The sequence below is a fragment of the Equus caballus genome, chromosome 15, assembly GCF_041296265.1.
Source record: "Equus caballus isolate H_3958 breed thoroughbred chromosome 15, TB-T2T, whole genome shotgun sequence".
Classification (NCBI taxonomy): domain Eukaryota; kingdom Metazoa; phylum Chordata; class Mammalia; order Perissodactyla; family Equidae; genus Equus; species Equus caballus.
Genome location: NC_091698.1, coordinates 68026961 through 68042244, shown reverse-complemented (window position 1 = coordinate 68042244; position 15284 = coordinate 68026961). Strand labels below are relative to the sequence as shown.

The window sequence follows — 15284 nt, the reverse complement described above, 5'->3', positions numbered from 1 at the left end:
TACTTTCTGCTTTCTACAATGGAGGAGGATTTGGTGCTCTAGCCACAAGGCTCCCATCTCCATACACATTTCTGACTCATCATCCTCTTTCACAGTGACATGTCCTCTCAGCTGAATCAATAGCAGTGTCTACATTATGATTATGAAAATATTCATCCCAGCTGAACCACACAGTAAACCACAATTACCTTTCCCTTCTTCGAGTAAATTTTTAATTTTCTTTGGATGTTAAGAACTTCCTCTTTTTTTACCCCCCATTTGCGAACCTACCTGTCACTAAATCATCCTCAAGTATTCCAAAGAAACTAAACATCAGCTCTTGTCTGCGCTCTCTCTCTTCTTGGAGACACCTCACCTGCTCCAGGCTGGGCTGGGCGCTCGCTAAGCCTACGGCACAGCTGTACCGAGTTCCCTACACCATCGCCTCGGGAACTCCCTCTGCCTCTCTCGTTGCTTTGGGGTCTCATTTCCTACATTCCGAGACTTCCTCCTTCTATTTTCTTTTCTTTTTTTTTAAAGCACCTCCTGCAACAGAATCCTGAAAAGGGTACATGGAAAACAGATTTCAGCGATGTTTAAAGTCCGAAAATGACTTTACTATAATTGTTGGACATCATTTTGCCTCTGAATTTTGAAGGCACTGCTCCTTTGTTCTGTGACTCCCAGCTGAGAAGTTTAGAGCCATTCTGGCCCCCAGTGCTCTGTAGGCAGCACATCCCTACCCCCACCCCACCCCCGCCCTCTCTGGGAGCCTTTAGAATCACCTCTTTATTCCTGGCTCTCTAAAATGTCACAATAACGCACCCTGGAGTGGACGACTTTTCATGCATCATGCTGGAGATACACGGGCCTCTTAATCTAGAATCTCAAGTCTTTGGTTCTTGAAATTTTCTTTTATTTAAAGACTTTCTCTGTCCAGATCCCTTAAGAATTTTCCACTTTTCTTACTCTTTGGCTTGGAATACTATCATTATGAATTAGTCTCTGATTTTCTTACCTTTTAACTCATTTTCCATATCTTAGTCTTTTTTCTTTTTTTCTTTTTTTTTTTAAAGATTTTATTTTTTCCTTTTTCTCCCCAAAGCCCCTCGGTACATAGTTGTGTATTCTTCGTTGTGGGTTCTTCTAGTTGTGGCATGTGGGACGCTGCCTCAGCGTGGTCTGATGAGCAGTGCCATGTCCGCGCCCAGGATTCAAACTAACGAAACACTGGGCTGCCTGCAGCAGAGCACGCAAACTTAACCACTCGGCCACGGGGCCAGCCCCCATATCTTTGCCTTTTTGACTAAGGGATCTTTTCAACTTTGTCTCTACTTCTGTTGAATTTTTTTTTCATCATATTTTTAATTCCCAAGAGCTTTTTTGTTCTGTGAATATTCTTTTTGATAGCTTCCTGTTCATGTTTTATGGATGTAAAAAGTAGACATTTTTTAAAGTTATCTTCTGGTTTTTATATTGCTTTTGTTTCCACTGAGTTTTTTTGTTGTTTTCATTTTGGAGATGTTTCTCAACTGTCTAAGTGTTTATTTCTCATTCTACTTAAAACACTATATATGAAATATCCAGAACAGTCAAATCTAGAGAGACAGAAAGTATTTTAGTAGTTGCCTGGGATGGGAGGATGGGGGCAGGAGAGAAGGGTGGGAATGGAGGATGATGCCAATAGGCATAGTTTCTTTTGGGGGTGAGGAAATGTTCTAAAACTAGATTGTGGAGATGGTTACAAAACTGTGTCCCTACTAAAAACCATTAAATTGTACACTTTAAATGGGTGAGTTTTATGATATGAAGTTTATCTCAATAAAGGTATTTTTTAAAAAACTGAAACACTAAACAGCTGACTGGATGTTCACTGTGCAGAAGCACAATTCAACTGGTGGGCTTCACGGTACCAGGGATTGGGTAGGAACCCTGCCTTTTGGAGAACCCCCAAATGTCTGTATCTGTAGGTTTTTCTTTTGTATCATTTTCCCTAGGTTTCAATATTCTGCCTAAATGGTATAAGCCTAGCTGTCAGTATTCTGGGCCGGCGGGTGAAAAGGACTAGGCGTACTCACTGTTCAGCACACAGACCTCCATTAATCCCTGTTCCCCGAAGAGGCTGTACCAATTAGGCTCAGGACCTGGGGACAGCCAGAGTAGCTGGGGATACAATTACATTTTCTCCATCTTCCCTTTCCCTACTGTGTAACTTCTATTGCTTATTTTTTATAGTATTTATATTCTGTTCTGAAACCCTAATTCATTCAATTATTTTCTTGATATAGTGAACCTCCTTAATATATAAACTGAGTAATTCCTTTATTTGGGGAAACTGTCTTCTAACACATCTCTGAATTAGTTTTGTTTTGTATTTTAGGGGTGCTAACTAGTCTTAAGTTGATCTCCTTTGTTCTCTATATTTATCATTTCTTCCCTAATTGTTTGATACTTCCCAATCCCTCCTCTACCCCTAATTCATTTTGATTAGCTCAAACCTTTCCTCCAGGTTAGAAATTGATTTTCCAACTTGTCTATGTTTCTAATTTATGATCTGTAATGGTGTGGTCTGGAGTCTCAATTTATTTCATTAATTCTGCAATCTCCTTCTCCACCTCATTTTGCTTCCTTATCTTTGAGCTCTTACTTTATTAAATTCATAACCTTAATAACATTTTTCTGTGGTAAACTGTGGAGTTTGTTTTTGTTCCTTGGGTGGTATTTCCTCCCAGGCTGTCTTCTGCATTTCTCCTCCCGCCCACCCCCCACCCCCAGTGTGTTTTTAGGACTGCCATGCCGTTTCTTTTCATCTTGCCCACACTTCACGTAGGCAGGCTGCCCAGACTACCTGTTTGCTCAGAGACAAAGAGTGAATTATCTTTGAAGCTGTCTTCCCATCTTAACTGGCACCAATTTTTCCTGTCTTGAAGCTGCATTTTGAGGACTGTATATTATTTTCCATCCAGTTTTCTGAAAATGAGGCAGGAGAGAACGGAGGCAGGGTAACGGAAATGCTCTCTCTGCGATTTAATCAGTGATATTCAGCTTAAATTTAATAATTGGTGGTTCCATAAATCAAACTTTTAAAAATGTTTGACCAGGGCTTATGTGTCCCATCAGAAATCGGATGAAGCTACTGTGGCAGTCAGCCTCGTTGGCAGAGCCCAGCAGGCAGCAGCCCTGGTAGATTGATAACAACTAAACAGCCCTGATGGGGCTTCAGGGAAACCAGCACTCTGCTGGGAGATAGACACAGATATAGATATAGAGTTACAGATAGAGATGAACCTCTAAGTATGTAGGTGTATACATATTCTTCAAACTAGAACTTTAGTTAGGCAATGTCTATCAACTTGTGAGCGAGGAATTCTACACCAGGAATCTAGTTTACAGAAACCCTTGCACAAGTATACAAGATTTTACATGGTACAAAGACATTCATAACAACATTATTTATAATTATGAAAATTTGATAATAACCTTCAATAGGAAATTAGTTAAATAAATCATGGTACATGGTATACTTGTAATGATGATTAATTGCCCCACATTCACCTCATCACTGATGATTAGACTAATTGAATCATGGCGATTCCATTCTCTTTCCCGATGATTAGTTTAGAAGACTCAAGGAAAAGCTGCTGCCTTCTCACTACCAGCCCAAGGATAAGAACCAGGAGAATCAAGAAGAAGCACAGCCACACTTTGACCATCTATATCTAGAACCACACAACCTTTGTTATGCGAAAGAATGTTTCCTTATTGTTCAAACCAATATAAGCTGAAGTTTTCTATTCCTTATAGATGAAGATATACTAAGGATACTATGCAAGAAGAGGTAAATACAAAGACATTCCTTTTTTTTTTTTTTTTTTTGGTGAGGAAGATTTGCCCTGAGCTAACTTCTGTTGTTCCAATCTTCCTCTATTTTGTACGTGGGCCACAGCCACAACACATGTGCCAAGTGGTGCAGGTCCAAGCCTAGGGAACCAAACTGAGGCTGCTGAAGTGGAGTACTTAACCACTAGGCAACAGGGCCAGCCCCGAAAGACATTCTTTTTTATTTTTTTTTGGTGAGGAAGATTGGCCCTGAGCTAACATCTGTTGCCAGTCTTCCTCTTTTTGCTCGAGGAAGACTGTTGCTGAGCTAACATCTGTGGCAATCTTTCCCTACTTTGTATGTGGCATGCGCCACAGCATGGCTTGATGAGCGGTGCATGGGTCTGTGCCTGGGATCCAAACCGGTGACTCCAGGCTGCTGAAGCAGAGCACGTGAGCTTAACCACTACACCACTTGGCCAGCCCTGCTTAAGACATTCTTAATAAGTGAAAAACAAGCAAGTTACTGGCAGTGACTAGTATAACTATTTTTGTTTTAAAATTACATATATGTTATATGCATAGTCAAAATAAAATATATAAAATCTGTTAGAAATGACTGATTCTTTGATAGAATTACTAGGATCTTTAACTTTTCTATACTTGTCTATTATTTGAATTTTTACAATATGTATTCTTTTGTAATAAACAATTAAGATAGAAAGGAAATAAAACATAAATTCCTCCCTATTAATTTATAGCAGCACTGACATTGGTTTATTCTCATAATAAAGTCATCTGAATTCTATGATTATTGGCTAATTTTTCATAGTTAAGGAATGTATAAACACAGGCAGTAGGGCTGAGAACAGAATAAGTGGCTCACTGTTCTGTGAACAATCTTAAAAAGTGACTAAAGCAATATTACAGATCAATCTTCATGACAATGAGCCGAAAGTAAATGTCTATATTATTTGACTCCACTGAAATTCATTATATCAAATATTAATGGAGAGAAATAGGCCATTCTGAATGGCTACTATGGGTCAGACCCTGTATCAGGCACCTGAGGTAGATGGGCTGTCATCAAAACACTGCTTGTTAAAATGGAGTTGATCTTTTTAGCCGTTGATCTCTTCATCTAAAAGACACCACATCACTCCTCCTAGTGGCTAAAGATATTTTACAGAATTCTTATATAAACTTCCCCCTTCCCCACTGAATATTAAAATCAATGCTTCTTTGCCACTAAATTTTTGCACCCACATTAAAGCTAAATTACCTATTTTTCATATGTATAAAGTTTTGGTTATTCACTATCTTTTCCCTCTTAATGTCCACAGCGTCTTTTTCAATATAAAATCCATTTCAGTACAAAGATGAGAAAAAGCAGCCTTTGTCTGTCTACACAAACTGGTCTTACTGACTGTCTTTACCAAGATAACCACAGATTCAGGAACTTATTCAGAAATTCAATTTTTTAGTTCATTAAAAGTGATCAGGTTCTGACTTAAACATTCAAATAACGGCATAAAAGAACGGATAAATCGGGCCGGCCCCATGGCGCAGCAGTTAAGTTCACATGTTCCGCTTCGGCAGCCCGGGGTTCGTGGTTTGGATACCGGGTGCAGACATGGCACCACTTGGCACGCCATGCTGTGGTAGGCGTCCCACGTATAAAGTAGAGGAAGGTGGGCAGGGATGTTAGCTCTGGGCCAGTCTTCCTCAGCAAAAAGAGGAGGATTGGCAGCAGTTAGCTCAGGGCTAATCTTCCTCCCATCCCCGCCCAAAGAAAGAAAAAAGAACTGATAAAAATCACAAAGCAAACTTGAGTGAAAAATATAGATTATTACTTTTCTTTATAACAAAGTCTACAAATTAAAAAAACTTCACAATAATTATAATTATAATAATACTTATAAGGCAACAAATAGAATTAAACTAGTACGAATTGAGTATATTCAGTAATAAGTATACCAAAAAGAAGATGGCAGAATTTTCCAAGAAACTGAATGACTTTTCTATCTTCAAGTTTTTCTTCAAAATAGCATTCTTTTGTTTTGCTTTTTTATCTGGAATAACTTTACATTTACTTTGAGGAGAATTCTTGTTTAAATAGTGTCTTTTAATTATATATTAAATCTCAGCATCAGAATTGGTCCTTTACTCTTGGCTGTTATTCCTACACAGTCTCAAGATCAAAGCTTTTGTGTTTTTCAATCTTCATCTGATTATCATCTACTCAACATTAAAAATGCAAATAAATACATTATAAATCAGGATATAATAATTTTTTCACTTTATTTTTGTTATAGTATAAAACATTTATATTGATTCAACACTGAGCAAGATGTCAGCCCAACTTAAAATTAGCTTATTCACACTAAACATTTGAATTAGTCACAGTTCCATAATACTAAAAGGGCCAGCTTTAAATAAATAAAACAAAAAAATTCTACAGTGCTTTATATACTAAAACACAGGATGAATGATAAAAATATTTAAAGCTCTAAAATCTTCAATCAGTACTTTTAAGATATTTTAATCACTTTTAGTGGATTAGAACCATAGCATAAGCACTTCAATTTCTGTTGTAAATTATTATTGAATAGGAAAAAACCTAAAATTATTCATGTTTTGTACAACCTCCTTAAATAATAATAGAATTCTATGAAATTAAAGTTGTGACTCAATATAAATAATGCTAACTGTATACTGGGACAATTTCAGAAATAATATACAAGTAATTATTTTTTTGTGCGTATTTCATATTATCACTGCAGAACCACCAGATCTTTGAGTTTTTAAACAAGTATTCCATAAAAGTGAACATTTAAGAAGGTCAACCCTAACATTAAACAGGCTAATCTATCAAATTAATCATTTCTTACCTCATTCAAAATTTGACATGATTTAGATGCTAAATCCTTCAAGTGTGATAAAGTGCTGGGGAAGAAAGCGAAACATCACTAATGTATGGCGGAGATATGAAGACTTAAGTTCCCCTCTCATGACAAAGTTTAAGCTAACTTTACACTAAATGAACTGAAAAAACTGGTCCTCCTTCTCCTTGGCTCTCTATGCCCTACACTCCTTGGTCTGTTACTGAAACCAGGAAAAAGTACTAAGACAAACATCAGTCAGGGTTGGAAGTATAAAATATGAAAACGCTCCCTGACATTTGCTAATCCATTTGACAAACGTTTCTTGAGCAGTTACTATTTGATTTCACTCATCAGCCTACTCAGTTCTGACAATAACCATGCAAACTCTGTATCTGTGGGTTCTGCACCGCCGGATTCAACCAACAATAGATCAAAAGGCCTATGTGGTTGCATCTGTACTGAACACGTACAGACTTTTTTCTTGTCATGATTCCCTAAACAATACAGTATAACAACTATTTACAAGCATTTACATTGTATTAGGTATTATAAGTAATCTGGAGATGATTTAAAGTATGGGGAGGAATGTGCATAGGTGATATGCAAATACGATGCCATTTTATATAAGGGACTTGAGCAGATTTTGCTATCTAGGGAGAAAAGGGGGTCATAGAACCAATCCCTTGTGGATACCAAGGGACAACTGTACATGTGAGGATGTGTGAAGTTAAATAGCTTGTCTAAGATCACTTGGCCACTAAGTAATGAAGACAGGGCAATAACTTACTTTCTGATCCTCAATTACTAGAGTCTTCTAACTTTTATACCATCAGATGACCTGGATTCAAGTCCCAGCGCTACCTCTTACTGGGTATAGAGGGCAAATCACTTAACCAGTCAGCTTTCCAGTATCTCCATCTTGAAAATGGTGAAAATAGGAGTATTGCAGCAGATTACTGTGAGAATTAAATGCTATAACATATAGGAAAATGCTTTAAAAGTTATTAAAATATTATTGCATTATTACTATTTCATGCCGTGCTCTGTGTGTATAAATAAAATGTTTTGTATTACAAATTGACTATTTTTAGCCATAGTCCTCTAGGAACTGAACTGTTCTCTGGTTGTATGCTGGAAATTTTAGAATAATTTTTGCAGTCTACTGAACTTTAGGTAGGACCAAAGAAATCTAACAGCTTCTTAACACAGGCCTTACTTTCAAAAGCCAGAAAGTAAGTTAAGTATTGGCCAAATCCAACTCATTATAATTTTCATTTTGACTAGGGAGTACATTAATTCGGTCTGCATTTCAAAAGACACCAAAGGGTAGTCAGTGGAAAGTCTCCTTACCTTGTCTCCTAGCTTCTCAGATCCCCTCTCCAGAGACAACCAATATTTTATCAGTTTCTTATGTATCTTTCCAAAGATATACAGGTATATCTAGTCTCCCCGGCCAACTTTTTACAGAAACGGTTGCATCTATACACATTTCTTCACTTTTCTTTCTTCCATTTAATAACGTATCAGTAAACAAAGAGTTGGTTTTTTTTTTAAACAGCTGCATAGTATTCCATAGTGCGGATTAAGTTAACTTAATCCATCCTTTATTAAACGACATTTAGCCTATTTTCAATGCTTCAACAAGTAATCTTATGTATTCAACATTTTATAGGTGTGCAAGTATATCTTTTAGATAAAATCCCAGAAGCAGGATCATTGGATCAAAGATGACTATTTGTAATTTTTATAACTAGCAAACTGCCCTTCATAGAGTTTCAACCAGTTTGCATTCCCATTAGCACTTAGCTACCCAAACCCTTTACACTACGTATTATCAAACTAATGGATCTTTGTCAGCCTGCTAGCTGGAATTTGGTATTCTTCTTCCTATAATTTTTAGTTTCACTTTTGTTATAGATCCTTCTGAGAAGGGATAACATGCTGATAGGTATGAAAAAAAGATGACAACAGATTTATTCTGCATATCTCAGAAGATTCAGAAGGCAAATTTTATAATAAATGAAATTTTTCTTTTTTACCCAGCAGAAATTAACAGGCATTACTGTCAGATATAGTTCAGGCTTAAATTAGAAACAGGGTTAACATAGGCCCAGAAAAATGCTTACATATTAAATTCATGTAAGTTACTAAGAGAAACTAGGAATAGTTTCTCTGTTTCCCTTAAGTTTTAAAGTTTTATTATTTTTAATTTTAAAATATTAGGAATTTATATACACAGTTCTGCTATAAGGCTTGTTTTGAATATTCAAATTTGTTCCAATTTGATTTGTATTTTAGGGAACAATATGAATGATTTCTTCTGTGAGAAACATTAAGTGAACACACAAAAAATACATCCAGTTGCACCTACCAGGCAAGGAATGCACAAAACATGCACACCCCTTAAACATCTACCAGCTAATCAAGACAGTGTGGTACTGGCATAAGGATGGACATATACGTCAACGGCACAAGAATTGAGAGTCCAAAAATAAAATCACGTCTTTAAGATCAACTGATTTTCAACAAGGGTGCCAAGATCACTCAAAGGAAAAAAATAACCTTTTCAGCAAACGGTGCTGGGACAACTGGATAGCCACATGCTATCCAGTGAAGTTGGACCCTTACCTCACACTATAGACAAAAGCTAACACAAAACAGATAAAGACCCAAATGTAAGTGCTAAAATTATAAAACTCTTCGAGGAAAACATAGGAATAAATCTTCATGACCTTGAATTTGGCAATTGATTCTTAGACATGACCCTAAAAGCAGAAGCAACAACAACAAAAAAATAGATAAATTGGATTTTATCAAAATTAAAATCTTTTGTGCTTCAAAGGGCACTATCAAGAAAGTGAAAGGACAACCCACAAAGAAGGAAAAGATATTTGCAAATGATGTATCTGGTAAGGGACTTCTGTCAAGTACATATAAAGAACTCTTACAACTTAATAATAAAAAGACAACCCAATTAAAAAACGAACCAAGAATCTGAAGAGATATTCCTCCAAGGAAGATATGCAATGGCCAAAAGGCACATGAAAAGATGCTTGACATCATTTGTTGGCAGGAAAACACAAATAAAAAACACAATGAGATAACACTTCACACCCACTAGGATAAAAACTCAGATAACAACTGTTGGCCAGGATGTGGGGGAACTGGAGCCCTCATACACTACTGAGGGAATGTAAAATGGTACAACCACTTTAGAAAATAGTCTGGCAGTTCCTCAAAAGATTAAACATGGAGTTATTACAACCCAGCAATTCCACTCCTAGGCATATAACCAAGAGAAATGAAAACATATATCCACACAAAAACCTGCACACAAATGTTTATAGCAGTTTATTCATAATAGCAGAAAGTGAAAACCACCCAGAAGTCCATCAATTGAGAAACGGATAAACAAAATGTGGTATACAACCATATAATGAAATGTTATTCAGCCATAAAAAGGAATGAAGTACCGATACACATAACATGGATGAACCTTGGAAACATTATGCCAAGAGAAAGAAATCAATCACAAAAGATCACCTATTATCTGATTCCATTTTTACGAAACGTCCACAACAGGCAAATCTACAGAGACAGTGAGTAGATTAGCAGTTGCTTAGGGCTGGGGGAAGGAGGAGAAGGAGGCCATACCTTTTTGAGGTGATGAAAATGTTCTAACACTGACTGTAGTGATTGTTGCACATATCTGTGAATATACTAAAAACCACTGAATTGTACACTTTAAACATGTGAAGTGTACGGTATTTGAATTATATCTCAATGCTATTTAAAAAACCCATCTCCCAGCTGCCGTAGTTGCCCTCATGTGTATGAACCACAGCCTCCACATTTGGCCTTACCTTTCCATCAGATTTCAGACACCCCTCCTTTACCACTTCATAATAACTCACAACAGGTAACCCTTCCCACATCTGCTTCCAAAAGCAAATTTCAGGTTTTTTCCAAGGAAAAGTGCCATGTGTATTACAATATTTATATATTCCTTAACCATTTAACATGTATAAAAACTGTCCTACCATTTTTATTGAGTTCCTATCTTTTCTATGTGCTAATGATGAAGTTTTTGAGTGTTATGCCCCAATCCCATCTTTCCCATAGGCTCTATGGTTTTTATTGCCCAATTTTGCATATTCCAGAGATTTTTAGGAATGAATATGCCATATAATAGTAGAACTGTAGAATCAGACGACAGTGTCTCCCCCAAATATACCATTAATGCTATTATCAGAAACTGAATTCAAAGCTGGATAAATCAACTAGTTTTCACTGTTTAAACTCTTCAAACTAAAATGCTGAAAGAAATAATTCCATTTTGGACACCACGGTAACAATGTGGGAAAAAGCTTTCAATGATTATCATACTTTTGTTTTCTAGAGACTTTATGAATATCCAAAGGTGGTTCTGAAGGGGAACCAACAGTACTCTTTTCAAAAAGAAAAAGTAATTTATGGAGCCTAGCTCCCAGCATGCATCCTCTGCTCTACTGTGGCTGTTCCCTTCCAGATCAAACAAAAATACCACATTCATTTCAGCTTCTATGCTTTCATTCATCCCCCAGCACAAGGTGTCTTTCCCTTTCCCCTTAGTCTCACAGATCTCATACTCCTGATCCAAGTCCTTTGTAAATTATGCCCCCTCCAGCACCATTGCTTCAGTGGTCTCCTACTCTTCTGAGTTCTACAGCACCTATTGTTTGATTTACACAATTTTAGTCTCATATTGTTTACTCATTTCATTCCTGTCCCTTGAACATGCAAAATCCTCAGGGAGAGAATCATGGCTAACACTTCAGAATCCACACAGATCTTGCACAACACGGAGCATAGAGTAATGCTCAAGAAGTTTTTGCTGCTGGGTGATAAATAGTACTAAATCATGAGCACTAAATAACCTTCTAGTTTTCTTAGTTACGACTCAACGTTTGCTGACACAAATCATTTCAACAGCTTTCAAGAAGCTAAAATTTTAACTTAGCTGAGCTGAAAATACGTATGACTGCTAAGGAAATAAAATCCTGTAAAGCCTGCATTCAGCTGTTTTAACCACAAAAGAGGCTAAACAAGAAATTATAGTTGTCACACTAAACATTTTTAGATTGTGGACCCTAATTCTACATTATAAGATGTATGGGAGCAATTTTATCACAGTGACAAATTACCCCGAGGAGTGGTTTTCAAAGCTTTCTTTTGGTAGCAGAAACCTTTTTTCAAACAAAAGGCAGAGCTGATCTTGCTAGAGGGAGGTGCCTGTAGTCCTGCTCGCTTAAATCCCCCTCAGATACACACCACCATTGTCCCTGTCCCCAAACCCCAATTGCAATGAGGACTTAAGGCACCTCCGAGAACCACACAGGGCTGAGAAACACGCATGGAACAATGAGCAAGCTGTGTGAACAGAAAAATACCTCATTAAGTTTTTAAAATTTCAAACATCACTAGAATATAAAATTAAAACTTACCCATTTCTACTGAAAACTCTTAGCCACGCTTTGATGTTTGGTCCCAACAAACACAAACAAGGTACAGTAGTAAAAGTAGACAAAGTAACTGCAAATAAAAATGTTTCCAACACCAACCTAGGAAAAAAAACTTATTAATTTTTTAAAAAGTAAAAATGTAAAAATATTTTCTTATACTTCACTTTGAAAGGCAACCTGAGTCCTACCACAATGATGACTACAAATAATCTTACTACTGAAATGCAAGCTATAAAAAACCACCTAGCGAATATCTGGCTTTAATGATAGATTTCAGAAGTGCTAAATACCCTATGATGCACACTGAGACTGTCCATTGCAAGAAACCCCATTTCTAGATAATTAACCTTCTTCTACAATAGTCTCTGGAACTTTCTTTACACACCAGTGGTTCAACTTTAGCTTATATCAGAATCACTTGGAGAGCTGAATAAACTGAAGATTGTGGGGTCCCACCCCAAGAGTTTCTGAGTGAGGCCTGAAGAATTTGCATTTTGATAAAATGCTGATGCTGCTGGTCTTAGAACCACACTTGGAAGACCACTGCTCCAGTGATTCATTCTACTCTAAAATGAATTAAACAGAAACTACCATTTCCCATTACAAAGGTCTTGTCCTGCCCTCTCTAGAAAAGAACAACCGTTACATTAGTGTGTATATATATATATATATATATATATAACTATGTACAAATATATACATATAAAACTGTATTTTACCTTTAAACTATAGATATTAGCTTATTGAGTAATTAAATATAGGAGCCTACAGACTTTTCTTAAGAAAACAAACTCTTTTCAAGCACTTCAGAATCATATTTACTAAGAACTGATATGTTACTTATAATTAAATACATATCACTACATAAGTTCCCTTAGAGGTTCCAAGGCCTCACATTTACTGGTATAGTACAGTTGCTCATCTACCTCCTCCCCGCATGTGATTGGGTAACAGAAGGCTAGGTAATAGGAGCATTTAATGGATTAATTATTCCACTGTTTTTTAAAAAAATAACACTGCTAAGGAAGGGTAATGTGTCAGTATCCTTACTTGACCCATTAATTAAACACACCATGGTTTTTTGTCTAATCACCCACAGAATTAGCACATTTAGTAAACGAGTGTTTTAAAATATAATTGCCTTAAGATAAAAATTTCAGACTTACTCTATTAGTGGTGCTCCATATAGAACAAAAATTACATGAAAGGTGAAACAAGACATAAGAAAATAGACACAGCATTTCACAAATCTGGTTACCTAAAAAAGAAATGAATATTTAAAGACTCAAGAGAATGCCTAAAGAACAGCAAATGCTTCCATTTTACCTACAAACACAACTTATTCCCACAATGTGTGACACAGTCCCATGTTCTCTGGATTTGGGTATCCTGAAGTCAGATCACATGTCCTGTGCACAGTCAGACACACAGCCCTCAACACAGCCCTGTAAAAAGGCCTACAAGGCAAGCATCACTCCCATAATCCACCCACCCAAGCAACACTGGAGTCAAAAAGCATCCCTGTTGTGTGGTATGTATTGAGCTACGTTGTTAATCAGTATTTATAAAATATTTACCAGTAACAGAGTGCTAGGATACAAAACACACAAACACAGTCCTTATTATGTGGTGATACATGAAATATTTGCAGAAAATAATGACTACAATAATTTTTTTCATTTTAGGACAAAATTTCTAGGAAAACTGCACCAAAAAAAGTATACTACTAAATAATTCCCCAAGTCGTAGTATGTTAGATATAAAATTTGACTATATGGGTTCACAACACTATAACATCCACTTAAGACGTCCTAATTCCAGAATTAATGCATGGCAAGGATCTATTGAACGTGGTGGGCAGCCTTCCAGCAAATATAAGGCTATTGATTGGGAGAAAAAAACAAACAAACAGGTTCTCTTTACTCACTGTAAATAACCCAACGACTACTTGACTAATATTCTTCCATTAAAAGAAACACTACCTCCATCTAAAAATCAATTATCAAGAAATAAGCCTTACCTTGAATGACAATGAACTTCTTTTAGAGGACGCATTTGGTTTCACTACTAAATATAATACTAGATTGACGGCAGTTACAAAAACAGAACAGATGCACAACCATGTCAAGTGTGTTTCCAATATTGAGAAGTTCTCCAAGAAGAATGATGGAATGAAGATGCTTAGGATAATTGAAAATATGCATAAAGAATGGGTATACAGTAGTCTCTTGATATCAGTATCTTTCATGGTGTTTTCTTGAGTGGCTATCTAATGAAAAACAAATTAAGAAAAGAGGATACGCAATAATGACTTTTTCCATTATCCTAAATGCTCTAACGTCTAAAAACAAGCCATGAACCAAAGTCAATTTTCTATGGGCAATAATGTATTAGTTTCAGAATAAGATGCATATGTGTAAATGTGCATGTAGACTAATATGGTACAAATAGCTCTTGGGGCCTAAAAAACACAAACTTACTAATTTCTTAAATACCTGTGACTCATTTCTGCAACAGGGTCATGTGCTACGACCAATTAAGGAATTCAATTTCCTTTTTTTGGCCAAAATCACAGAGGTGAAAACAAACTGCCTGGATTAATGATCTCCCCCAGCTGGAAATATAACCTCTGCATTCTAAAAACCCCATGAATGGCTAAACTGTTGGCATCTCTTACCATTGTGGACCCCTGTCCAACATCACAGTAGTTCACATCTAGCAAATGTCAAGCGACACCAAGTGCACACTTGAATACTCAAATGATGGGTGGTGTAATCAACAGAGTTCAAAGAACATTATGCTAAACTAAGGCTTCCCAGTGCCAGAAAAATACCAAAATGGCAATGTCTGTTACAAGTGCTATATTCCAATCAAAAGTAAAGCACGAATGGAAGAATGAAGAAAACTTTCTCTCTATAGACAAAAAACATATTTTCTATATATATTTAATTATAAATTACCAAACAGAGAGCTCATACATAGTACTGAGTAGTGTTAAGGACCTTATTAAAGTTATAGTTCACATTCTGGTGAATACTCCAGAAAAAAAAAAAGCATATATTTTACACACACAGAGAGGGGGCGCCCACTAACGCCAAAG

General features: G+C 36.5%; 1 protein-coding gene and 1 long non-coding RNA gene across 3 annotated transcripts in view; both read right to left on the bottom strand.

Moving 5' to 3' along the window:
• PIGF (phosphatidylinositol glycan anchor biosynthesis class F) overlaps nt 1–15284 on the bottom strand; it is a 32461-nt gene that overhangs the window by 16154 nt on the left and 1023 nt on the right. For both annotated transcript variants that reach the window (XM_001498796.5, XM_005600003.4), the window contains exons 2-4: nt 14205–14453; nt 13351–13442; nt 12167–12283 (exon numbers count right to left, since the gene is read on the bottom strand). In XM_001498796.5, the coding sequence (XP_001498846.1) occupies nt 12167–12283; nt 13351–13442; nt 14205–14432 (437 nt within the window). In that variant the 5' untranslated portion in view covers nt 14433–14453. The remainder of the gene's footprint in view (nt 1–12166; nt 12284–13350; nt 13443–14204; nt 14454–15284) is intronic.
• LOC138917868 (uncharacterized) lies at nt 497–7639 on the bottom strand. The gene is made up of 4 exons (XR_011426458.1): nt 7471–7639; nt 6690–6744; nt 2828–2949; nt 497–538 (listed from the first exon to the last, which is right to left on the bottom strand). It is a non-coding gene; the product is annotated as an uncharacterized lncRNA (long non-coding RNA).